Raw genomic sequence first — 27,789 nt, 5'->3', positions numbered from 1 at the left:
CTGGACTATCCTTCACACAATAACAGGTGTCACACCTGCGGAGTTATTGTTGAAACGCCATCTCAGGATGAGACTGGGCTTAATAATGCCAAATTTAGAGGGGAAGATGGAAAGGAGTCAGGGAAGCCAGAAAACTAGACACAGCTGGCATAGTCATGAGAGGAAATGTAACATGGGAATGCCGGTATACATGAAGGACTTCGGAGAAGGACCAAAGTGGTCACCAGGTGAAATGTAAGTGCTGTGACTGGGCCTCTATCTTACCACGTGGAGATGGAAGGCCGGATCATCTGTAAACATATGGACCATTTAAGGAAGAGGGAGACAAATCACCAAGATTTGGTTCCGCCAGTGATCATGACCGGATCTGTGTTTTCTGTTGAGGATACTCAACCCAGGACAGACATATCTGATGTTCCTGTAAGAGTTGAGGGTGCAGAATTGCAAGTGCCCACTGCAAGTGTTCAGGCAACTCCAAAAAAGGAGGCTCCTGACAAAGAATCTGAAGTTGTGGAGCTGCAACATTGCACACGTCATCAGGAAACCGCCTGATAGACTGAACTTGTAAATCCCTTACCCAATGTAAATATTATGTTGTCTTGAAAAATATGTATTTGTACATATAATATGTATAGCCAAGTTAAAGGGTGAGGAATGTAGTAATTAGGGTTTTATTTAGTATGTAATGTACCTTTAAGAATAATACTTAAGGAAGATCACATGATCTGTAATAACCAATAGGACAGTAGCACGGGCTATCTCTGGCAGTCCATGTAGAGATAGAGTTGGAGTTGAAAGCACACCTATAGTTGCTGCTGAGTACATTGTAAATAAACTTAATGTTTCCACCTAAGAAGTGTCTGCAGATCAACTCTGTCAATAGTAGCAATTCGGCCACCCGTACAACAAAATGTTAACTCATTTCTCCCTCCACAAATGCTGCCAGACCAGCTGAGGTTTTCCAGCACTTTATTTTTATTTCAGATCTCCAGCATCCGCAGTATTTTGGTTTCATTTTAGTCTTTACTGCTTCTGCTCTCTGTATATTTTGATACTGTGAATCCCCACCTGGGGAAAACCATTGTTTACATCCCTTTCCTTCATCTGAAAAACATTGATTAAACAACACTATCTTTTCTGTCCTGTAGTCAATTTTTTGTATCCATTTTTGTATATTCCCTTTAGTATAATCCACCTCAGTTATATCAACACAGTTCCTATGCAGCACTTGTCAAGTAACAGTCAAAATCCATAGATACACCATTCACTGTGTTTCCTTTATCAACACATTCCATCGTTTCCTTAAAGGCCTCTAATAAATTTGTTAGGTACAAATTGTGTTTTTCCAAAACAATACTGGCTGCCTTAATTAACTGAAGTCTTTCTAACAAAGTCCTAATTTCAGCCAATTTTATGCCCTCTACAATAGTATTGTCCAATTAAAAACTGCTAACTAGACACGAGAGTGGCTGCAGGGACTTTATTTTCGCCACATATGCCAATTTTAGCAGAAAACATCTTACATATATTCAGCAATACAGGTAAATGAGCTTCACACATATATTTACTTAAACTTCTACAACCAGTCAACAAAGAAGTAAAACACACAATCAGAAAGCATTCACTATTCTTTTTGTCTTACCACTTCACCAATACACACACAGAAAACTTAAGGTACACACTATGCACGTGAGATTATTGAGATCACATGCCCAATAATGGAATCTATTAATCATTTTTTATTTACTAATCAGAAATGCAATAAACTACATCTGGATTCCCAATTAGCTACACATTGCTAGTGACTAACTTCTTGGACAATAATGCTCTCTCAGAGATTTTCTACTACCAGTATTAGGTTATAGTTACTCAGTTATTGCCTTTTTGATTTTCTTGTATAAAACCGCTTTACAAACCGGTGGAAAAACTTTCATATCCAAGCATATTTGATTGTTGAGAGAGTCAATTATTTCTGTGCCGACTTCCCTCAGCAATGTACAATACAGGACAACAGGCCACAGTGCCTTCTTCACTTTGAATTTCACCAACTTTTTCAGTACTACCTCCATAACTATTGCTAGCCTAATTCTTGCAGTTCCTGCTCTTATATTGTTCCATCTCCAATACCATATCACCTGTAAACTGAAGCAAAGTCTACCTTCATGACAAAGTTCCTTTCTCACTTCGAATTCTCTCTAGTCTTTATTTTGTTGCTTTTCAAGTGCCTAAGACCGTTCATTATTTCCCTGCCCTGCAGCCATTTTCCATTCCTTCCCCCCAGCTTTCTAACTTATTTTTTGCTTCCCCTCATTAATGTAACTATTTAAATCAGTTATACCTTCTCAGCCTCCCTTGTGTCATCAAAGAGACGTCTCTGTCGTCGAGCAGGAATTGGCTTTGCCGTTTCCCAAGCCTCCACCCACATGTTGCCAGGGATTTTCATTCTGGCACTTAACTCTCTTCTGAGAACCTTGTCACCTGCTTCATCGGTGAACTCTTCCTCAATATAGTCACGAGGAGAGTACCACCTCACAAAATCTTCCAGACAACAGCCAGGGTTCGCAGCCTAAAAAAACAAATCAAAAAATTATTTTCGTTGTAAAGTTACATTACTTCATTGAAGATGTAGTGTTATCACTCAAATTTTTTTTAATTGAAGAAAAATTACTTCATGTAAACCTGTATAAAAAAAACCCAGCATATATTTGCTTATATCCATTGCCCTTCTCTCCAAAGGGTTACTAACACAGCTGTTGTACAACTGTGTGTGCACTATCAGCCCTCCAGTAATTTGCTTGAGTAGCCACTTCACAATGCTTCTGAACCTTCAGTGTTTTATTCACAATGAACCTCAAGTCCCTCTCTTGCTCTGCAACTTCAACAGTTGTCTCTGCATTGTATGCACATGCTTGAAGTTCCCACACTCAAATGTATAATATTATTTTGTGTATTTTGTTTAGAAAAATAATATGTTCAAGCTTACATAACTAAATTCTATAACCACTGTACACAACTATAATTTGCTGTGACGAAATCTCTTAACAGTGCACATTACCCAATCATATACACATCACTTGATCTTCCAGTGCACTTTGAACAGGTGATGTTATTGCAGCTCTGTTCCAGCGCAATTCTAGCTCACAAAATAATGAATTTAACTAAGCAATCAAACTTCTGTAGGAATTATATCATAGCTGCACAACTTCTTTCTGTGATGCAGTACAATTCTGAATGTACCACAACCAACCCTTTCCATTCATTCAAAAGACAGGAATAATATTTTTAATAAGATAGTGTTCCTCTATAGTTGATGATTAGGAAGATTGAAATGCTGACAATGTATTTTACCTTAAAGGATTCCATGTCTGACAGCAAACAGGCACTCTGCATTCTAGCACGTAGATGTGCTCCTTCAGCTGATGTCCCCAATTTAGCTAATACCTCCGACTGTTCTTCTAATAAATCTTCTGTCATTGGTGCTGGCTCCTGACAGGATGAAAGGTTTCAGTAAATTAAAATGTCTGCGTTAGATTTGTTTCCTGTGCTTTGTAGTAAGTGTGATGGGGGAGGGTGGGGAGGAGAAAGCCTGTGAAACAGCAAGAAAATACACCTCCTTAAATTGACAATTTGATTATTATACAACACTGGACTGTGAAAAATCTAATAGGTCATTCCACTGGCTTTACAATGAATCTTTTCCAAAATTTGTCCTTCTGGTGGTGGCATGAGTTACAAGAATCAACAACAGAGCCAGATAATCTGCTCCTAAATCTCTACCAGAGCCGCTCTGAATGAAGCATGAGGGTTTGATTAGATTCTGTGATTTGCACAAAGATGGCACTCTCACAATTTTTCCATCCAATGTTTCTTGCACCCCATGACAAAGGGTTTACTGCATCCACTTGATTACTTCACTAACAGCACAGCTGAGATTGAAACTTAAAAGGAGAATGTGGGGAATTTTAATCACAAAACTGAAATCCTCCTACTCTTTCGACTGAAGATTTACACAGCGCAGTTTGTGGCTACAGTTTGCTGAAAAACTACTTAATCATTCCATCTCATTGATGTAAAATAACTTGCATCAATAGCTTGCACAATGAGAGGTTTCTTCAACACTTCTGCTTTACGTGAACTTCGAGTAAAAGTTATTCCATTATTATCCAAATATAAGACATCTGGTAAAATAAATTTCTAACTTTTAAAAAGACACTGCCATCATCATCAAATATAAGTTAACATTCTATACTGTTGGTATGGAAGAGGTGAATGGGAGGGAGGAATGGAAAATATGATATTCTGATTGTAGCAAAAGGTTTTCTCACACTTTTGAGGAATACAATTGGCTCCTTTTTCTGAATGAGATTTTTTTTGGAGGGATGGTGACATGCAGGTGTATGTTTATGAATTTGATTATTTTTCACTGGTTGCTGTTGACCAGTCCCACTTTTCAAGACATTGCTTATTACGATGTACATTTATTACAGTGCACAGTTGTTTTAACGCAAAGTAAAATATTGCATGTTTACTTTCCAAAGTATTCTAGGACTGGAAATTCTGCCAATGGTTTCTTGATCTCCACTGTAACTTTTCAGCTGTTTATGCCAAACCTTTAGGGGTTCCTCAACTTGACCCCAGAGGGCTGTGGAAGTTCAATCATTCAGCATGTTCAAAACAGAAATTGCTATATTTCTGGATACTAATGACATCAAGAGACATGGAGATAGTGCGAGCAAGTGATGCTGAGGTATATGATCAGCCATGATCTCATTGAATGGTGAAGCAGGCTAGATTTGCCGAATAGCTTACTCCTGTTCCTACATTGAGTGTACACACATACATACATGCTGTGACGACCTTTGACCTGGAGTCAGTACAGTAAGGGAAATTTGCAATTTCTTAAAAATGATTACAGATTCCACAGACCTTTCAAAATTGAAGTAAAGGAGTTTGCTTCAATTGTAAAGAGGTCAATTGCAATTCTCTGGTCTATGTACTGGTCTATGTAACCTGGTGCTCTTGACCTGGAAGCAGTACCACCAGGAAGAAGTTAAGAAAGAAGCTGTGTGGCTGGCAAACACTAAGGAGAGCTGCAGACACAAAGGAGGGTTACAAGTAGAGGAGTTGGAGGGTGATGGACCAGATGCAGATACAAAGAGAAGACAGGGAGAGGAACACATCGAACTCTTGAGAGGAGAAAAGCAAATCAATTTCAGGAAGAGGTCAGTTTTTCTGTTTGGCAGAAAAGGAGACAGGAGCTCTTGGAGACAATGTATGAGCTGGTTTAAAAAAAGTCTAAAACCCGGAAAGTTGTGCAAATACCTCAGGAGGTGTTACATTGGTGGACCTTTTCCCGGAAGTGGTCAACCGTGAACCGGGATGTTACCGGTTGGTCAGTTGAAAAGGAACTCTGAAAAGTTACACTATCAGGACTACCATGACTCAAGGGGGAGAGAGTTCATAGAGGTGTGCCTTGCTGACAATAATCATACCTGTGAAACTCAGGGGTGAAAGCTGTTGTCAGATAGGACTCCTGACCTAACCTGTGTGAATAAAGAACAGCATACTGTGGAACAATGTAGCTATACTTGCTGAAGGGAAATGCTTGTGTTTGTGTGAAATGTATCTTTGTTGTACTGACTATTTAAATTGAAATTTACCTTTTTATTTGAAGTATTATTTGCCTGTTAATTCATGTTTAATTTGCATTGGCTCTGATTCATGTTAAAGTGATCTTTTGTACAAAAAGTGAAATTTTATTCATTAGTTCTTCAGTTGGGGTTCATTTAGTAAATTTATTTTGTTTTACGGTTCCCCCATGGGGAGGTCGTAACAACACCGGTATGTGTACACATTTAGCAACTAGGAGTCGAAATCCTGCCCAATTGTTTTCCTTCTTGACGAGGGATATTTAGACTAATTGGAAAGCTCCAACTATTAAATCAGCTAAGATCAACAGATTTAGCAGGGACCAGGAATCAAACAGAAAATGCTGGAAAAACTCAGCAGATCTAGCAGCATCTGTGGAGAGAGAAACGGAGTTAATGTTTCGAGTCCGTATGACCCTTCTTCAGAGCTAAAGAGAAGTGGAAATGTGATGAAATTTATACTGTTTGGAGGCGGGGGGGTGAAGCTGGTTAGAAGGCCAGTAATAGGTGGGGACAAAGGAGGGATTGACAAAGATGTCATGAACTAAAGAACAATGGGAGTGTTAATGGTAGTGGCATAAAGGTAGGAAAGCAGAATGTGATAATAGGGGATGGGATGGGGGGTGGAAATAAAGGATAGGAAATGGGATAGAAGGGGGGGATAAAACCACAGATAAATGAATAGAAATAAAAATAAAAATAAGTGGATAAAAAATAAATGTAACAAAAAAGGTGTTTAAAAAAAAAGGGGGTGAGGATGGAGGAGAGAGTTCATGGTCTGAAATTGTTGAACTCAAATGCTAATTCCAGGAGGCTGTAAAATGCCTAATCGGAAGATGAGGTGCTGTTCCTCCAGTTTGCGTTGGGCTTCACTGGAACATTGCACCAGGCCAAGGATGGACACAATAGCAGGATGGTGTGTTGAAATGGCAAGCGACTGGAAGATCTGGGTCATGCTTGCGAACAGACCGGAGGTGTTCCGCAAAGTGGTCACATAGTCTGCATTTGGTCTCCCCGATGTGGAAGAGACCACATTGGGAGCAGTGAATGCAGTAGACCAAATTGAAGGAGGTGCAAGAGAAGCACTGCTTCAGCTGAAAGGGGTGTGTCGGCCCTTGGAAGGTGAGACAGGAAGAGGTAAAGGGACAGGTGTTGCACCTTCTGCAATTGCATGGGAAGGTGCCGTGGGAAGGGGATGAGGTGTTGGGGGTGATGGAGGAGTGGACCAGGGTGTCCCAGAGGGAATGGTCCCTACGGAATGCTGTCAGGGGGTTGAGGAGATGATGTGTTTGGTGGTGGCATCAAGCTGGAGATGGCAGACGTAATCCTTTGAATGAGGACCAAGGACAGAATTTTCTGCCTATCGGGCGGGCGGAGCAGGAGCGGCCGCGGGCAGGCGCAGACCCGAGCCACCATTTTGCGAGGGCAGGCCAATTAAGGCCCGCCTAGCGCATTTCCAACTCCCGTGAATAGTGGGAGTGTGTGGGATGTGGCGGGCGTGCATAGACCGCCGGGTCCAATGGCGACCCAGCAGTCTGTTTAAAGAAAGGCCTGGTAACCTCCTGTAGACTGCTCACAATGGCCACTTCCAGGTCACACCGCAGGGGGTCGGCTGAGCAGGGCACACTGGAGGGAAGGGCAGAGGAGCAGGGCAGGCTGCAGGGTAGGCCAGCAGGGGGCCAATGCGCCCCTTGCTTTTCTGATAACTGCCTTGCTGCCCTCCTCAAGGAGGTGGCAGCACAGCAGGAGGTGTTGGTCTGCCAAGATGGGAGGAGGTGGTCCCCCTCCACATGACCAAACGTGCCTGGGAGGAGGTAGCGGAGGTGGTGAGCTCCCGCGATGTGATGCGGCATACCTGGATCCAGTGCCATAAGCGCTTCAACGATCTGTTGCACTCTGGAAGGGTGAGTACCATGTTGGCATTGGGCATTTAACCCTGCAGGTAGCCTTAGCCTTTGAGGGCCCCCCCCGCAAGTCTTACTGTCGTGACTGCACTGAGTCACATTGGGCATTTCTCGTACACTGGGCGGGAAAAGAGATGTGCCCACGCTTACATCAGCCTGAGTAGTTCATGAGATGAGTTCTCCCCCAAACTATGCGTTGTTCTTAGTTGCACATGACTAGTCTGGGGGCAACCCGCAGGAGATGCAGCTAGGCGCATACTCAGAACTCCAACACATGTCCTGTTCACGATGATGAGACTGTGGAAGGGGAGACTCAAGGTCTCGTGGCCAAGAGCCATCTGCTGCCCTCGACGCTGCATGTAGTTGCGACTCCTTGCTATAGGAGCAAAGACCGTGTGTTTCCTAAAGTGATGGACTGAGAATGTGTCCAAGGTGGCCGTCGGGGGGTGTTGGGAGCAGGCGTACTATTTTTGTGTGACTGATCAGCAGTAGCGGGGAGAAGAGGCACTGGAGGCCTGATATGGGCCACTGTGGTTGGGGTGCAGCGGCGCATGTAGAGTCCATGTGCAAATTTACACAATGAATGGTCTTCTCTGTTTTTCAGGAGAAGAATGCTCACAACGTGTGTGAGCATTCGAGGACTGGAGGTGGCCAGGCCCAGCTCACGATGTTAAGCCATTTCGAACAGGAGGCTCTGGAGCTTGAGAGGCGCCATGCGTCAACTGGTGTCGGTGAGGCTGGGGTGGAACGGCCAGGTATTTGAGGCCAGCAGTGAGATCCGCTATGTCCTCCCAACATCCGTAGCATTGATGATTCTTTGATTTGTTATTGTTGCAACATTGCTTGGTCACAGAGTGATAGAGTCAGAGGTTTGGATGATAGACAAAGATCCCTCGGCCCTTAGAAGATACGCATGTCAAGTACCTTCCAAAATCGCCCTATCCCATTTCCCACCACTATCCCCATGGCATCGCAACTGCACATCCAAATACTTATTACACGTTAGGAGGGTTTCTGCATCCACCACCCTTTCAGGCAGTGCGTTCCACATTCCCAACACACAGTGTGCAAAAGTTGTTCATCACATCACCTGTCAACCTCATGTCCCTTACCTTAAATCTATGCCACTTGATTACTGATCCCTCCACCAAGAGGAAAAGTTCCTTTCTGTCGACCCTATCTATGCCCCTCAATGTTCTCAACCTCAATAATGTCCCCCTCAATCTCCTCTGCTCCAGGGGAAATAACCCCAGTCTATGCTACGTCTCCTCATAAGTCAAACTCTCCAGCCCAGCCAGCAATGATCTCTGCACTCTCTCCACTCCAATCACATCCCTCCCGTCAAGCGCATTTCACAACTGCGCGCAGAACTATAACTGTGGCCTAGGCAGCGTTTTCTGCACTTGGAACATGACCTCCCTGTTTCTATATTCTATTCCTCAGCTAATAAAGGCAAGTATGGCATTTACGTATTTAAACACCTTATGTGCCTGTCCCACTACCTTAACCGGCCTGTCGACATGCACAGCAAGGTCCCTCTGATCCTCCTTGCTTTCCACGGTCCTACTATTCCTCATGTATTCCCGTGCCTTGTTTCTCCTGCCCAAGTGCATCACCTCACACTTATCTACATAACATTCCATTTGGCATTCCTTAAGCCATCTGACCAGCCCGTCTGTATCCGCTTGTAATGTAAGGGTATCCTCCTATTTGCCACCCCACCAGTATTCGTCTCCATAGGTTCTGGAAGGTTGAGCGCATAATGAGCCAGGGGGAGAAGGGGTGAAGTGTGTCACTGTGTGCACGCTAACTGATCCACTGTCCTTGTTGTTCATTTCAGCATCAGAGCCTGGCCACCAGGAGGAATTCCAGATGCCCCCTCTCGCACCTGAGGGTCCTGAAGTGTTACCTGCGTCACATCATTTCTGAGAGGCAGGCACCAGCGCAGATACTAGCACCTCGGTGGGCATTATAACATCTGCTACTGTCCCGGGGCACAGTGGAGAGGGCACCACAATCGCTGGAGGAGCTGGCAGAGACAGGGCACTGATGGCGCCAGCAGTCGGAGGACTGCAGGGGATCAGGCACATGCTCAGTCGGTGCATGATGATGTGCTGCAGGAGTCATCCACAACGTAGCAGCTACAGGAAATGCGGCTGGGTGTGCGGGAGCACCTGGGAATGTTGCATGAGACTATGCTTCACTTGGTGTCCATGGTGGAGGAGTCCACGCGGAGCATCACTGATGCAATGAGCCTCATGGCAGAGCGTCATGCTTCCTCCATGAGCAGAAGCCTCCAAGAGAACAAGCAGGTTCTCCTGGGGTTACGCTGGGACCTGCAAGCCCTCACAGCACCAGTGACCACAGCTGGTCATTGCCAGTGTGGCAGATGGCATGGGCTTCAAGCTTCTCAGCTCGTTGTCCATCCATTGACAGTGAGCAGGGAGGTCCGGGGCGACCTCACGTCGGCGGAGCAGTTGCCTGTCGTATCTGTGAGCTCCTCTCACAGCACTCCGGATGAAGGTAACAGCTGCTCCGCCCCTCTCCCAGTGACCGCTTCATTGGATGAGGCTGCAACGACTGGGGAGATGCCAGCTGTGCATCTGGCAGATCCCTCCCAGGCAGTCCCAGCACAGGCTCCACAGGCCAGAGGACGACCGCAAAGGTCATCGAGGCCAACAGGACAGCAGAGTCAGCAGGCTGCCGCTCTGAGCGGTGGGGCGGCACCAAGACGTAGCACCCGTAAACGTACACATAAGGCACCTTAGGCACACCACGGGTTTCTCACTGGTGCTTTTGTGTTGGCCCTAGATTAGGGACTTATTATTTGTTTCTGCTTGAATAACTTTTTGTTTTGACTTTGTGTGAACTTCTGATGGTGAAACCTAAAATCAGATGTGTTACCATGGCTGAGGGTGGCTCCTTTGTTCTGTTTTATGTATGTTTTACATACATGTTATGAGTGTTTGAGTGGACATTGAAGTTTATATCCAAAGCCCTTAGTTGCAGATGATGACCTGGCAGATTTAGCACTTAAGTGCCGAGTATGGATGCGCCAGGTAAGGCTGGTCCTGCTGATTCATTTGTCTGGAGCTAGCTGAAGATTCGTTGGATCGAAGTCTCCCGGGTGTCCCTGCCTCCTTGGCGTAGTCCCGGGTCAGCGTTTAGCCCCTCATTATTCCCCTGTGCTTCTTCATCCTCAGAATCAGTGCTGGACTCATCGTGTGCAGCCGCATCCACTACATCAACGTCTTCTTCGTCCATTGCGTCCCCCCTTTCCAGCGCAAGATTGTGGCGAGTGCAGCATGCAACCACTATCACCGACACATGATCTGGGGGGGGGCTACTGGAGTGCACCCCCTGAGCGGTCCAGGTACCGGAAGCGCATCTTGAGAAAACCGATGGCTCTCTCCACCACAGCCCTTGTGGAGGTGTGGCTCCTATTGTAGCGCTGCTCAGCTTCTGTTCTTGGATGGCGGAGAGGCATCATGATTCACCTTCGGAGGGCATAGCCCTGGTCAGCCAACAGCCATCCATCAAGCCGGGCTGGAGCACTGAAGAGCCCGGGTACCTGGGAGTGTCTGAGGATGTAAGCATCGTGGGTGCTGCCTGGGCATCTGGCACAGACTTGTAGAATCTGCATCCTGTGATCACACTATCTGCACGTTCATGGAGTGGAAGCCCTTCCTGTTGACGAAGGCACCGGGCTCACCTGCTGGTGCCTTGATGGCCACATATGTACAGTCTATTGCACACTGGACACGGGGGAAGCCAGCAATGGCCGCAAAGCCACTGTGCCTGGCTTGCCTGGTCCCAGCGGAAGTGGATGAAGGTCAATGCACACCTGAACAGAGCGTCTGTGACCTGCTTGACACAAGTGTGGGCAGCTGATTGGGAAACACCGCAAAGGTCACCCACCGAGCCCTGGAAGGAGCAAGAGGCATAGAAGTTGAGGGCAACTGTGACCTTCAGCGCCGCTGGCATAAGGTGTCCACCTACACAGTTAGGAGAGATCTCAGCGCCATTCATTTGACAGATGTAGTTGACTGTCTCCCTTGAAAGTCGGAGCCTCCTTTGGCACTGCACCTCAGTCACACTGAAGTAGCTGCTTCACTGCCTGTATACCCTGGCAGCAGGATAGTGGCATCTTCTGCGGCCCCTTCCACCTTGGACTACTCTTGGCCTGTACTCCCAAAGGTGGCTCCCCTGGAGGCTGATTGTGCACTCCCGGCCTCCTCCTTATTCTAGCCCTCGCTTCCTCCTCAGAGGAGCTGCCTCCAGTGGACATGTCAGAACCCATACCCAGGCTAAAGAGGGGCCTCTGGAAAGCTGCAGGCCTGATAAAGATTACTGACTGCAGAGTGCTGACCTGAAGGTTCAAAGTACACAAAGCTGCTGGAATTTGTTCTGAACTGCTACAGATCACACAGGCAAGTTTAAAAAACTTTCTGCAAAAATACTCTCAGACCAGATTGACAACCCCACTGAGCCCTCTTATCCCGCCCACGGATGAGTTTGATTAAGAGTCTCTTACCCGCCTGCTTGTTGAGCCGGTGCGCCGACCCAAAGATCACACAGGTGCCTGAAAATCGCCATCGATCGACGACTTAAGGGCCTTAACTAGCCCGTTAATTACTGGCGGGCGCGCATCGGACTTCATCGCGCCCCCGCCCAGCGAAATATTGCGATGGTGCACGGTGATGTTGGGACACTTGCCTGACATCACCGTGCATCATTTTACACGTTGACGTGCGGGGCCCACGTGCGGGGCCCACGTGCGGGGCCCACCCCCCGCACATCAAGCAGAAAATTCTGCCCAGGAATCGGATACCGGTCTTTCTGCTTTCTTGGTGACAAATTTATCCACTTGATCATCAAGTGTAATTAAATATTTTGAATTTATTCATGTGAAAGATGACTTTAAAAAGTTACTAATATAATCAACATATAAATAACTTGGAAGTATCCTTGTCAGACACTTTATTTTAAAATGCAGTAGAAGTTGGAAAGTAATATTTGTTACCCAAAACATTTCTTACCTGTGTAACTGGAATATAAAGTGGATCTCCTGTGCGAAGCAGAGTCAGTTTACCATGCTGATGCAGACGTGCCTCTGGTCTCCACTTTTGGCTCTCTTTCTTTCCTCCGTCTTTCACCTCTCCTTTCGTTGTTCCTTCTTTCACTTCGCTGTCTTTCAATTCTTCTGTGTCACTCAGACATTCGAAAAATTCATCCTCGCTGTCACTCCATGAGTCCCATGATTTCTGCTGAGATGGTTCCCCTTTGTTATCAGAACACTCTGGTGTCCCTTTACTATTTGACGCCTTCCGCTCCATTGAGCCACCCAGTGCATTTTCAGCTGCTCGTTCCCTTCCATCATCTCTTGCTTTTTTCCTCTCAATGCAACAATTCAGCATCTTAAAATTTAAAAAAGTTTTCACAGCAAGTTAAAAGTTTATACCATTGTCCACTTCATTCCTCCCCCTCTCCTTATATTCAAGGGCTCAAATGCAGCCTCCAATACAACACTATACAAGGTAAACTGCATCTAGCAAAGCACAGCTCATGCTGTTCCACCATTCTGTGGTCACAAAAACCACTGTTGATTCTAGCACATGCCACACAATTTCTCTTTGGCATTTTCCTCTCATTTCCTTTCTTGAAACAAGTTTTCTGATTCCAATCAAATCGCTTCCAAAGACTCAAATTACACTATCTGGTGTTCTGATTTCAAATAGTGCCAGTTGAGCAAGAAGAGGAAGGGTAGAGAAGGGAACTGAGAGTACCGCACATTCAACAACACCTTTCTCTCTAAATTTGCAAGATTCAATGATATTCTGTTCTGCAAAAGCCAGCTGAGCTTTTATATAAATTAATGTTACAGACAACACTGCTTAATGAATTAATGGAAGTTGACTGCTAAGCAGTGTAGGGCTAGGCAGATATAAAATTACATAGAATATATAGCACAGAAACAGGCCACTTGGCCCAACCAGTCCATGTTAGTGTTTATGTTCCATTTAAGGCTCTTGTCTTTTCTCATCTAAATATATTTTGGCAACTCTCTACGTATTCCCTTGTCGAGCCACCCCTAAACACACCCATACTATTCACTTCAACCATTCCCTGTACTAGTATGAAACACAATTTCACCACTCGCTGGATAAAGATATTTCTTTTGAATTCCCTATTCAATTTCTTGGTGGTGATTATCTTATAGTGATGATCTCTCACAATATTCCCTCGGTGTCTGTTTTATCAAATCCTTTCATAATTTTAAAGACCTCTATCAGGTCATTTCTCAGCCTTTTGTTTTCAAGAGAAAAGAGACTCAACTTATTCAAAGTTTGCCCACCAGTACAAAGAACAAAGGAAGAATGCAAAGAACAAAAAAAAAACAAAGAAAAGTACAGCACAGGAACAGGCCCTTCGGCCCTCCAAGCCTGCGCCGATCATATTGCCCTTCAACTAAAACATTTTGCACTTCCGGGGTCCGTATCCCTCTATTCCCATCCTATTCATGTATTTGTCAAGCTGCCTCTTAAACACCACTATCGTACCTGCTTCCACCACCTCCTCTGGCAGCGAATTCCAGACACTCACTACCCTCTGCGTGAAAAACTTGCCCCGCACATCTCCTTTATAGTTTTCTCCTCTCACCTTATATCTATGTCCCCTAGTAATTGACTCTTCCACCCTGGGAAAAAGCTTCTGACTATCTACTCTGTCCATGTCCATACTTGTTGAATCATCTTTGTAAATCGCTTTTGCATCTTCTCCAATGTCTCTATATCTTTTTTAATAATATGGCAACCAAAATTATACATAGTACTCCATCTGTGGTCTAACTAAGTTTCGAAAGAAGTTTAGCATGACTGGTCTACTTTTCAATTCTATTCTTCTAGAAATAAACCCTAATGCTTGGTCTGCTTTTTTTTAAAATGGCCTTATTAGCCTGTGTTGCTACTTTTATTGATTTGTGTAATTTTATTCCAAGATTCTTTTATTCCTCTGCCGCCTTTAGATTCCAACTCCTAAGTAATATGTGACCTCCTTATTCTTCTTAACAAAATACAATACCATAAACTTGTCTGTGGTGAAATTCATTTGTCAATCATATGTCCATTCTGCAAGTTTATTAATATCTTCTTTAATTTGTTCCAGTCCTCCACAGTATTGACTATCTGCCCCCCAGCCCCCTCTAAAATTTGGTGGCATCCACAAATTGAGATTTTCTGAAGTCTAAATTGTCAATATAAATTGTGAACAACAATTTGCCAATATGCCAATCAGAAGATTGAAACCTGAGCAAGCAGGGACATTGTGTATGTGGTATCTGTTTAATTGGATAATGGGGATTTGGGTGTGAGCAGTGATTGGTGCAACAAGGTTCACTGGCTTTTGAATTATAGCATAGTTATAAGGGGTCTCAATGGGCAATCAGTGTAGAAAACTTCAGGGAAATACAGGAGACATCCAGGAGGCCTGATCAGCAGGAAAAAGCAGAGGATGTGAACACCTACAGTTGCAACTTCTACCCAAGGCACAACTGGGTAACATAAGGCCCAATTGTACTCAGAAAACTGTTGCTCAAATCTTAAAATATATTAAGTTTCATCTGTACTGAATAAAATTGAATCACCGTCACCTTTATGGGTCCATGTCAAATCATTGCAAATTAAAGTCTGAAAAGGCCTGCACTATTCACTATTATATTTCTGGTTTCTAGGGATTTTCTATTTTCTCCTTTAGTAGGTATGGTAAGGTAATTAGCCATAGTTCACAAATGACCATAGGCATCTCCCTCCATGAGAGAGGCAATTGATTATATATAGCTTGAGGGGAACCAGTCCGCAAACATGGGGCCAGGCGAGGAGGCAGGCCTCCATGAACTACCACAGCCGGTATGGGGATTGAAGCCATGCCACTGATGTCATTCTGCATCACACTCTAGTGATCTAACCAAATGAGCCAACTGACACCCCACCCTTTAGTAGGGATTCCATTATTTTTCCTACCAGCAATGTTATGACTGGTCAATAGTTCCTTGAACATTTCTGACCTCCTTAAATGTCGGTATTACATCATCTAACCACAGTTCTCTGGCATTGTTTCTTTTTCTAATGAATTATTAAAAATGTGTAACAGGGCTTCTGCTATTTTGTCCCTAGATTCTTATAAAAAGTGCAGATTTAATCCATCCTGACCAAGGATTTTATCTGCTTTGAGTTTGATTATTTTATTTGATGTTACTTTTTTTATTTTAAATGCAGCTCTCCCATTTCTAATTTCATGTTCTGATGTGATTTCCAATTGAACTGTTTTTTTTTTTCATTCTTTCTCGGGGTGTGGGTGTCTCTGGCTAGGCCACTATTTATTGCCCAACCTTAATTGCCATTGAGAAGGTGGTGGTGAGCAGCCTTCTTGAACCGCTGCAGTCCACCCACAGTGCTGTTAGGAAGGGAGTTTCAGGATTTGAATCCAGCGATAGTGAAGGAATGGTGATTTAGTTCCAAGTCAGAATGGTGTGTGGCTTGGAGGGGTGCTTGCAGGTGGTGATGTTCCCATGCATCTGCTGCCCTTGTCCTTCTTGGTGGTAGGTTGCAGGCTTGGAAGCTGCTGTCAAAGGAGAAGTGGTGAGTATCCCTCAAATTCTGTAGCAAAGTAATTATTGAATATTTCTGGCTATTTCGCTATTGCTACATGTGCCTTTATCTGCCCATCCCTTAGTAGTCCTATACCTTTCCAGACATTCTTTCATTTACACACCTGTAGAATAGTTTACCATTTTCCTATATGTTCTTTGACAATTTAATTTCATAGTTCCTCTTTGCCTTCCTAATTGGTTTTTTGACTTTTCTCCTAATCCCTTTGTATTTTCCCTCGTCATGCTTTTCCCTGCTGTCCCTGTAGTTAATGTATGCCACATTCATTATGTGCATTTTCTTTCCTTATGTCTTTATTGATCCATGCTGTTACATCAGTGTTTACTTTTTTTTGGCAGAATATGTGTTTCCTGGACTCTGTTAAGCAGCATTTTAAATACTTTTCATTGTTTTTTTTTTAAACAGTGTGCCAATATTGCAGTCCATTTTATTTCCTCAAGTTTTAGTTGCAGTACCTCAAAAGTGTTTTTTTTCCCCCAAAGTATAAGCCTGGTCTTTGTCATATTCAGGTTCTTGTCAACTACTATCTTAAAATAAATTACATTATGATCGCTGTTGTCTAGACATCCCTACATTTACCTCAGCAGGTCTGACAGCATCTGCGGAGAGGGAGACAGTTAACGTTTTGAGTCCGTATGATTCTTCATCATCTGCTGAGTTTCTCCAGCTATTTTTGTTTTTGTTTCAGATTTCCAGCATCCACAGTATTTTGCTTTTACCTACATTTACCTCCCTTATCTGCTCTGGTTCCTTCCCCGTTACTAGATCCTGTAGTGAATATTCCCTTGTTGGGCTTCTTATGTCATTCCCTTATACCTTTTACCCATCTCTTCTGGCCAATTGAGGTAGTTGAAAACTCCCTTGATTATTCTTCTATGTTTTCTTTCCCTAATTTGTTTCACATATCTTCTTCCATCTTCCTTCCACTATGAAGTAGTGTGTAGACTTACCCCTATTAGCGAGATTGATCCTTTTTTTTACATTTTATCTCTAACCACATGGATTCTATTTCATTCTTAATGATAGATGTATCACCATGGTATCTCTAGTAAGTAGCTACTTCACCTGCCCGTTTTCTCTATCTTTCATAAATATGTTATATACTGTAATATTTAATTCAAAGTCCTCATTTCATATAGCCATTTCACCGTAATCTTTACTATAGCTGGCTCCTCGAAACATATTATTGCCTTCAGCTCCCATATTTTATTGCAGACAGTATGTGCATTGCTGTACAGCATGTTTAACAATTTTTTAAAAAAGTGTGTTTCTTCTCGCTTTTTTCGCCATCTTTTTACACACCTGTTCTATAAATCTTTTTAATCTTGGCTATTTATGCCCTCCTAGCTAAGTCTGTCCTGTGCTCACTTTTCCTGTTTCATCTATATTCAGGCTTGTTTCATATTTTGTTGATTCCTCTAGCTGTCTTACTAGTTTAAAGCCAAGATACAGCCATTTTCTTGCTGAGGCTCTCTTTCAGTGAGAAATGTACACTTCAAATGACGTTTCACAGGGCAATAATCCAAACCAGGTAGGAGAGGATGTAGTTCCAATCGCTGATGTGCAAGGTGAAATGAAAAGTTACTGCCAAAAAAACAAATTTGCCAACAAGATGTTTTGCTCAGTTAAGTACTAGAATTAACTGCACAACATGAACTGAAAAAGCTCAATGTACAATCTCTAACAATCTAAAATACCTAAAATGCCAGGGATGATTCCTGCTCAGAGAATAGATGCCGATAAGTACCAGATGCTTAAAATGTGGGTGAAATATCATAACTTATTAGCAAAACTACTTTTAAAACCAATGACACTGCAAAAATTCAATACAAAAATACATATCCTCTACAGTTTATTAGAATTAAGAGTTAAGATAATTAGCAATTAAGGACAGTTTAGGAGAATGATGTCCATTATTTCAGAATATGAAGTCAAAAATTATTTTTTCTGCTGAGATAAGAAATGGTGTTTTAGCAGTGCAATGCAATCAAAAGCTTAATGAGATAGCCAATGTTTAATATTACCATTTTTCATAGTGCTTACCTAAAATTGAGAAGCACTCAGCAAGACTATCCTTTTCCTTGTATTGAGATATTCAGTCAATTCAACTGCAAACATGTTGAAGAATTACATTTAAAACGGCTACCGTCATAAAAATGAATGGTGGAATTTTCAATCTTACCTGCAGTTTTTGATGTAATAGGCAGCATTTTAAATCTGGAGGTCCAGTAGCTAACCTGTAAAACAAAACTAATTATTTGATTGTTGCTTTATGATAGCATTTTATAGCAATACATATATTCAAACTTGCATTCATCAAATTCATCATTAAAATCTTTATTTAAAAAAAATCTTCATATACTCCAAAACAACACATCCTAAATTTCAAGACCTGGACAGGTACACAACCTGGATCAGACTCCCATCAGTCATTAGAGGGTGCTGAATGTGGAACTTAATTTTCCATGCTGCACCAAATGACCCAGCATTGTTTGCAATCTGGGAATACAACTACAAATGCTAAGATTGACCTAGGCTTTTGAATGCATGGCAGAAGTCTTAGTTTAAAAAAACTTACCCTGGTACAAGATAATTATTTTCCAATCTGTACCGCATTTCCAACACAAATTCCTGCCATAAATGGGCCACACCCCTCATTCCGCCATGATAAAAGTTAACCATACAGAGACACAAAGCCAGCTTGTATGTCAGACTGTCTGAGGGAGCAGATTTAAATTGGCTGTAAAGGCTCTGATGAAAAGAAACCATAAAACATAATGGAAACGATTAGTACATACAAGATTACCAAATTTATATATCGGAGTTATTAAATTTTAAAAACTGAAAGGTCAGATAGTTTGAACAGATAGTATAGCACAACAATTAAGGCTGAGGAAATTAATAACCAGCTCACTTGCGTCAGCCTAAATGATAAAAAAACTTTTAACCAGTAAACAAATTTTTGCATAAATTTATAGATTAAATTACAAGTTGGTACAGAAGCCAGGTTAGTCACAGTCATGATGGGTTAAATGGCCTCCTTCTGTGCCATAAATTTCTATACTGCCATGATTCTATGACTTCTGAAAGGGAATTTGGTAAATGCTTAATAATATTAAATAGCATGGGGAAAGAACATGCAAAAGAGGAAAAAGCATGCAGAGTAGTTTAAAGTAGATTGTTGCAACATTAAATCAAATAGCAATGGCGCAGGCACACTGGGCCAGATTGTGCTGACATTTAAAAAAAACAGAATTTTTAGAAAGAAATTCGCATGCCAGTCACCAAAACAAAACTGTAGCACTTATATAAATCCAAACTTCAAAAAAGTGTTAGACAACAAAACATGCTGCCAAGCCTAAATAGGTTTTACATGTACTTAAGTATCAGGAATACTGAACTAACATGTAATTCCCAACTGCTTGAAGTTTTATAATGCCATGCAGATTAATGCAGATGGAGATCTCCAAATGGGGAGGAAAAAATATTTTCTCATGAGAAATACAGTGTAAAATTGCAAAAAAAAGGTTACAGAGCACATCAAATAGGAGAAATCAACAAGGAAAGTCCATTTTATTGACAATGCAGGAGACAAACATGAGGGAAAGAATGAAAAACAAAGCAAGAATAGCACATTTTCAGTTTTAAGTCTTACAGGAAATAATATAAACTTTGGAGGGAGACAGGTTCAGCATGCTTGTGAAAATGCTGCAAAATTTTATTTTAGACATCAGCTTGTAATTCTGGCCAATGATAGTCTGAGTATGCAATCAATGCATCCATTATTAAAATCATGATTAGAGAAAGATAAAAAAGTATAGAGCATTCCCACATGTATGAAATTATTTGTTATGGCTCAAAAAAATTCTAAGTTAGTATATTTCTCAGATCCACAAATATTGTCCTTATCCTGGAAGGGTTATGTAAAGATATTTGGCTATAGCTGAGAGCAACATTTGTAATATATCCAATAATAAAAATAATAATATCCAATAATATAAACTGACAGTTTCATTCAAGTGTTTCATTAAAGATGGTTGAATTTGCGCATTTAGTTTTCTCCTAGAATTTACTCTTGGACACAAGACCTTCCCTACTCTCCTGCTTTCACACACAATACACACATACAAAACATGCACACATTTCCCTATTATCTGTCTATTGAATGGAATCTAATCCTCTGAACTGTAGTTCCTCAACTGTGTGTAATTTAAGTATTAAATGCTAGAAAAGAAATTAGAACTTGAAAAATATGAGGTCTTTCATGACCCTGGATGTCCCAGGCCACCATCTTATACATGAAGTACCTTTGAAGTGTAGTCACTGTTGTACCACAGGAAACACAGCAGCCAGTTTTGCACACAGCAAGGTCCCACAAGCAGCAATTAAATAAATGACCAGATCTGCTTTAGGTGTTGATTGAGTTTAACTGTTTACTAGGATACCAGGAGAACTTCCCTGCTCTTCTCCAAATAGTGCAGTGAGATCTTTTACATCTACACAAGAGGATATCCCAGGTCTCTGAATGAGAACACCTCAAACTTCAGTGCTCCCTCCACATTGCTATCAAGCGTATCTTAGATTATGCGCTCAAGTCTCTCGAGCAGCACTTGAGCATATGACCTTTTGATTCAACATTTTTACTTGCATATCAAAAGGAACTGCACATGCATCAACACTAACATTAGCCTGAAGCTCATACTATGCTAGTTTGGAACAAGAATTGAATAATGAATACTGAATAACAATTTGTGCATACTATATCAAATTCTGCAGCAAATTTGGCATCTTCAATTGTCGCCATACCATTTCCTCTTGATGTTCTTATGTTAGCATCATAACTGCTGAGCTCAGCAGAAAGGAACAGGTATAACAAAGTTTATACCAATCATTACTGAAACATAATATTTTGCTGCAACATGCAGAAGGTGAAAAAAAATCAACCTCTGACAATTAAAAGAGTTAAAAATACTTTCTAGGGTTGAACTGGGTAGAAGATTCTGGAACCTACATAACCCTCTTCTTCGAAAGTCGCAATATTGCTTCCTCTTGAGGTACTACGTTTAGCATTAAATGCATCAGCAGCAGCAGCATCTGGGAACAGAAACTACAACATACAAAATAACAAGTTAGATTACATTTAATTCTTCTTTGTTATGGAGTGGTGTGTGCTTGAATTGGTCATTTAACTCTTGAACCCACATTTATGTTACCAGTGTAATTCCCATCACAATTAACAAAATATTTCTATTATCATTTTACTAAAGATGTAGACAATAATTCATAGCAAAATGAAATGATCTCAACACCCTATTTCTTCAAGATTCAAACATATTTACACTTTAAAAAAAAACTGCTTGTGTTAAAAATTAGGCACTTTATGTTTTGGGTCAATGCTGACTCCTTTAAATCCAGTCACAATACATAAGCCATTTAAAAGCCAACTGCAGTCAGATCTCTCTACCAAGCTTATTCCAATACAATGCTGAAAGATTCGGTTACAGGCTGGAGGGAAGGGTAATACAAAATTAAACAATGCTAGGCCCGTTGTTTAGTTTGCAGCTGATTGACAGTTCCTTTGTAAATTTTAATAATGAGATATTCAAAATTGAGTAACTGTTATCTAACTCATCTTCTGGATGTAAAAGGGATGTTTTATTTAATGAGGAGTCTTGGAATCAGTTGGTTTGGAACTCTAGGAAAGAAAAACACAATTTGAAGTTCCAAAAAGCAGCTTAGATTAATAAAAGCGCTCATAGCAATCGAGACAAAAAGAAAAAACACTGTATTGAAAGTGACTTGAGGAATTAGCTTAGTCTTTAGAGTTGTGATCTTTTTACTGTTTTGTCTACTAAAGGAGACATTTCATGGCCTGGATTTTGCGATCAGCAACAAAACTGCTAATCTCGAAGAAAGCGGCCTACAAAGAATTAGCGATCTCTGTTGTGTGTATTTCTCAATGTTAGTTTGAATCTGGTGCCAAGTTGAAGGGATCTCCAGGCATCCAGCAAAAGTGATGTCATCAAGTAGGGTAAACAGTCAATCACATTGAATTCTCAGAGACAAACAAAATGCATTGAATATCCTTCACTTTTTATATGAACTTACAGAGTGAATTAAAGAATGGGACATACACATTAGAAGCTGAAAAAACAAAGTTTAAAATATTAAAAATTATGGAATTTTCATAATGGAAAAACTTATATTACTCAAATATTAAATTAGTTCTCCGGAGGCAAAGAGATTAGTCAGCATTGTTATTAATGCCTCAATATTGCATTAAACATCCAGTTTCACCTTATCAACAAGGTGTAACTTTTTCTGGGCTTTTAACAGCAATATTACAATGTGAAAAAGGAAGTTCTCCTCAGTTCAGTGATTTAATTTGCAGGACTTCAACACAGCACCCTGTAGAGGAGCATGGAATCACTGACAGCAACATCTGAATTTCCACATTTAACTGCACATGTGCAGACATCAGACGTTGCTGTAAGTTCAACAGGATACTAATGGTGAATGCAGGTGGTTTTGCTGTCATTTGTCATTATAACCACAAAATCTGGGCCAATATTCTCTACTGAAAATATATAGAAATGACCATTAATTATTTGTCTGCCTTTTGATAAATGAATGCGCCTAATGATTTAAACTTAAAGTTACATCTGGAGGTAGTGTTCTGTTCTCTCATCCTAAATTGCCTTCCCTTTGATTAGTTCAGTAACTAAAAGCGAACAATAAGCAAGATTTCATTACCTCAGGTGCATTACTGAAAGTTTATCTCAATCTTGAGGCTAAGATAAACATTATCAAACATTTGGGGCTTGCCCATTACAATAATGTAATATATGGGCCAAAATAATCTATAGTAATAATATAAAAGACTCAACTAACAGTGCTTAGAAATAATTGTGTCAATTTCAATATTTCTCAAAATTCATCAAGAAACAAATTTACACAAAGTTTCTGTTATTAAAATCTTCAAGACCAATGCTTAGGCAGTTTGTAACAATATTTGAACATGTGAAAGTATATGGACTTCAAATCATTTAATATTTTATAATACAGAATATGCCACCATTAGGGCAGTTTTATGCCATTTATACCCCTTCTCTCTACCCAGAGACAGCAGAGGTCAAGGTGCACAAGGGCAGCAAGGATGTTATATGGACTTGATGTGTGATGATAGCCTCCATGAAGAAATTGTGACTGACATTACATATAAAGCAATAATGTTCATCACTAGAAGATATATATTACATATAGCACACTAAGGAATATAGCTTTTTAAAATAATGTTACAAACTTAATGAAAGTAGCTACCACAAATCAAAGTTCCAATATTTTTACAATGCGACAATCTACTTCCCTTAATTCAAATTTCTACAATTTATGTTGTCTTGAGAATTCAAACTTCTTTTTAACCCTAAATTTTCCTTTTGTTGTGTTAATTACATTGAAGGCAATTTTTCATGTCCCATAAAAAATTAAATCTTAGTGCAAAAACTGCTTCAAATTATCAGTAGATTGTACTTTCAAACAAAATAGCAACTTACTAATAAAATTGAGTTTAGAACTTCATTGCTAATCGGTGATTCTTCCACGCGTCTATGTTTATGCATCCTCTTGCGAGCGCTGTGAACCATATTTGACATCGTGGATAGTCTAGGCATGTGAACAGCTGTTGGTTCTGTGAGCTTCTGCAGTGCTTGGCTGATATCTGCATTCTCTACTAAAAAGAAGCATTACTATAATCAACTTACTTAGTACACAGAAACTCTATTTTGTGCGCAAGCCAAGTTCTAAAAAATTGGTTAATCTGAATTTCAGAATTTGCTGTTTTAACCTTTGCTTTCATCTTCAAAAGCTGACTTTCCAAGGAGTTCATCGGTCGATTCTTTCCGGCGACAAAGTTTAAAGAACTCGGTAAGAAAATCTCCTATATGTAGAAATTGTAAAACCATTTAGGATTTCTAATAGAATTTTATTAAAACAAACTTTTGAGTTCACTTTCACTTGCAGTTTTTTACATTATAGTGGAATAATTCATACCCAACAAGCACTGGGGGTTATCAGCTTTCCTCACTCTGACAGACCACTGGGGTGCTTGTAGAGCATCAAGGTCCCTGGCAAAAATAAGTTAATAATTGTGAAATGTATTTACAGCTTCATAAGCAGTTTAATAGCTCTGCTTCAACACACTATAGTTACAATATTGTCAGATGCTATCAATTTCCCTGCCATTTGGAAGAATGCTATTCTCTCAACCTCGCACTTTATTTATTCTATCGCACAGCTACAGAATTAAAATAGGTGAGTTTCAGAAGTACTCCTAGACACCTTCACTTTTCCTTTCCCTGCTTATTTTCATTAAGAACAAACATCTATTTTTCTAAGCCCTCACACATTATCAATTACTTCTGAAGTGCAATGAAATTAATTGCCACGCACCAGGTACCAATCTTCCATGTTGAATTTTATCTCAGTATTTTTCCCAAATCTCAGCAAAAGCTAATTAAATACTTTCTAAAAAATAGTTAAATGGATTAGAGGCTGAAGGTCCTAAAAATTCTGTACAAACAGAATGTCTTAGGATAACAAAATATTACAGATTATAAATGTGATTTTTAAAAAATACTTTTAATAGCAAAATAGCAAATTTGTTGTTTTGCAGAAGGGCCAAAGGATGAAATTTCAACAATTCTGAGCTTTAATTTAAACATATTTGTAAACTTGATTAAAAAAAACCTTAATGTCAAAGGTAAAATTGAAGCTAACCAGTACTCACGAGTATACATCATTGTCAACAATAATGCCTTCTGTGAGGTGAGGCCAAGTGGTGGCTAAATGTAATTCACTAAAATAGAAATATGGTAATAGTCAGAATCTTATTCATCGTTATTAAAATACAGTAAAGCTCTGCTGTTAAACTTCTAAAGAAAATGTGGAAGAATATTTCTGTTAAAGAAGGATCATTCATCTAATTGAATGGCGTTCTGAGATCCAACTCAAAAAACTCAGACAAATTCATTCAACTGTTGCTATACAACTGTATTGTTTTTCATGCACATTTATGAAGTATATTATATTCTATTCCTCTCCTCCAGTGACAGAGACAACTCACCTCATGCCAAGGGGTGGTGGGATCAGGGACAAGGCAAAATTAATATGGTACCACTACCATTGTGTCACTCAGAATGTGTTCCTGCCTGCCCCATCTTTAAATTATTCAAGGCTGATACATAACTGCCACCTTGCTTGAAGTTAGTAATGTTAAAGTAAATTCAATATGTGGATAAAATGTGCTCCGACATGTTATTCATTCAGAATAGAAAGGGTCTACGTTCAATAACTAGCTTGTTTTGAGTTTGCTCATCTCAAGGCGAGGAAGTGGAAGATCAACCACTAGTGTCACTTTTAATCACCATCTAGTATAATCTACTGGCCCTATAGTTTTGTTACACAACAGGGTGAAATTTGAATACACGTATCTTTTTTTTTTAAGAAAAGCGAATGGTACTACATAGTGGCCATCGGATCATGGTTAATATCATTACTGTAATGGAGTGCCTAAAACTGCATACTATTCTAACTATCGTCTACATTATCTAACACCATTTGTATTCAATGTATTAGGTTGTGTTAGTGCACTAGGTAATGATTACCATCCGAACACCTTCTCAAGGGTGATTAGAGATGAACAACAAATGCTTGACTTACCAGCAATGCTCATGTCCCATGAAAGAATAATTTCAAAAAGTACCAAAGGGTGAATGCATGATTTAGTTACACTGACCTTAACTCTTGAATAAAACACACTGCTGTAAATCTAAGTAGAAATCAGTGTTTCATTTATAAGGTTACATGTTGTGGGGTGGTTAACCTTATTTGCCCACCCAGTATCGGTTTCTAGCACTGGAGTCGATAGAGATATTAACCTACTTAAATAACATTAAAAATATTTAAAAATTTAAAAAATTAATCATTTCATCTAACTGAAGCTTAGCAGTTAGCCACTTCACCTGGCCAGGTACCGTACCAAGTGGCAGTGGGGAGAGTAAACTGCTGAACTGCATTGGCAGCTCAGAGACCAAGTATATAAATTCCATTTAAATAACTTTAAAATGCCCAGATTTTCCAAAAAATAGAAGAACTTTCATAAATATTTTAATATTTATTGCATTATGACATTTTAAAAATAATTTTGCTATATCTTTCATTCTTGAGCCAAAATAAAATCTACATTTTCATATCAAATTTAGTTGGGACTGCTGCAGAAGCACGCCTTTGGTACATTCCAAGATTCTAAGGGCCTACTTAAAATAGCACACGGTGTACAATGGGTCAGGAATTTCCGAAGATTTTAATTTTAATTGAGGTGCAACCAACTATACCATTTCCTAAGACACCAAAAGAGAGCACTCAGATTGCCTAACTCCGCCACACAGTGTTAACTCAAATTTATTACAATTATAAATAAAAACAGAAATGCTGGAAATACTCAGCCGGTCAGGCAGCATCTGTGAAGAGAGAAATAGAATTAATGGCCAGAATTTTTCTCTTGTCGGGTGGTCTCGGCAGGAGTGGACGGCGTCGGTTGGGAAGCCGCCCACAATCAGCTCTGCTCTGCGATTTCACACGAGCGGGCCAATTAAGGCCTGCCCTGCGTAGATCACAAGCGGCAGCGCTCAGCACTACCTGTGCGGGCAGGGGGGAGGGAGAGTGGGCCTGGTGCGCAGGTTGCTCATGTGCGCTAAAGAGCACTTCAATCTCCCTGAGGCGAGGGAGATTGAAGTGCTTCTTAAAAAAATTATTAAAGACAGTAGAAATTTAAAAATAAAACATGACCCCTCATGTGCCTCTGTCACATGAGCTGGGACATGTTTTTAATTCAAAAATAAAGTTATCAGCTAAGGTTTATTTGTTTTAGGAAACCTCATCCTGCTCATGGATGAGGTTTCCTAAAAAACTGTAAAGACCGCTTGGCCTTTTCGCCTGTCTGCCATCCGTAAGGTTGGACGGGCAGTGTTAATTTGATTTTAATTAGCTTGTTAATGGCCTTAATAGGCCTTTCAATTATCGGCGGGCGTGCAGCTAACTCTGGCGCGCACCCGCCGAACGAAATATCATGCGTCATATTACGCTCGGGCGTGTTGGGCACGTGCCCGCACGCCAAACGTAAATTTCTGCCCAACGTTTCAGGTCAATGACTTTTCATCAGAACTGGGAAAAATTAGAGTGGTGATAGGTTTTGAGCAAGGGAAAGGACAAAAAGGAAGATCTGTGATAGGATGGAAGACAGGAGAGATTGAATGACAGAAGAGTTGGTCTTACAAGGCCAAAGGGAATGTTATGGAGCAAGAAAAGAAACTAAGAAACAAAATATATGCCTCGGGCAGGTGCACTATTGTCTGAAAGTGAAAATAAGAGAAAAACCGAAAAATGCAAAGGAAACAAAATGGGGGGACAGAGTTTATGGCCTGAAATTGTTGAACTCAATGCTGAGTCCAGAAGGCTCTAAAAGTGTCTAATTGAAAGATGAGGTGCTGTTGATCAAGCTTACTTCGAGTTTCA

The 27,789-nt window shown here is 40.8% G+C and overlaps 1 protein-coding gene across 8 annotated transcripts in view; it reads right to left on the bottom strand.

The window, feature by feature from the left end:
- The window catches only part of rab3gap1 (RAB3 GTPase activating protein subunit 1), a 76,587-nt gene that overhangs the window by 13,216 nt on the left and 35,582 nt on the right, over nucleotides 1-27,789 (bottom strand). For 5 of the 8 annotated variants that reach the window (XM_078552462.1, XM_078552464.1, XM_078552466.1 and 2 more), the window contains 10 exons: nucleotides 25,004-25,072; nucleotides 24,268-24,341; nucleotides 24,062-24,154; nucleotides 23,772-23,947; nucleotides 21,230-21,325; nucleotides 18,797-18,969; nucleotides 18,401-18,455; nucleotides 12,592-12,969; nucleotides 3,349-3,486; nucleotides 2,339-2,566 (listed from right to left, as the gene is read on the bottom strand). In XM_078552462.1, coding sequence (XP_078408588.1) covers nucleotides 2,339-2,566; nucleotides 3,349-3,486; nucleotides 12,592-12,969; nucleotides 18,401-18,455; nucleotides 18,797-18,969; nucleotides 21,230-21,325; nucleotides 23,772-23,947; nucleotides 24,062-24,154; nucleotides 24,268-24,341; nucleotides 25,004-25,072 — 1,480 coding nt within the window. The remainder of the gene's footprint in view (nucleotides 1-2,338; nucleotides 2,567-3,348; nucleotides 3,487-12,591; nucleotides 12,970-18,400; nucleotides 18,456-18,796; nucleotides 18,970-21,229; nucleotides 21,326-23,771; nucleotides 23,948-24,061; nucleotides 24,155-24,267; nucleotides 24,342-25,003; nucleotides 25,073-27,789) is intronic. The other 3 variants (XM_078552463.1, XM_078552465.1, XM_078552467.1) reach the window with 1 other exon arrangement.

The sequence above is a fragment of the Cetorhinus maximus genome, chromosome 11 (genome assembly GCF_964194155.1).
Source record: "Cetorhinus maximus chromosome 11, sCetMax3.hap1.1, whole genome shotgun sequence".
Lineage (NCBI taxonomy): Eukaryota > Metazoa > Chordata > Chondrichthyes > Lamniformes > Cetorhinidae > Cetorhinus > Cetorhinus maximus.
The sequence above is the reverse complement of the archived record's forward strand: the minus strand, read 5'-3'. Positions and strand labels throughout refer to the sequence as shown.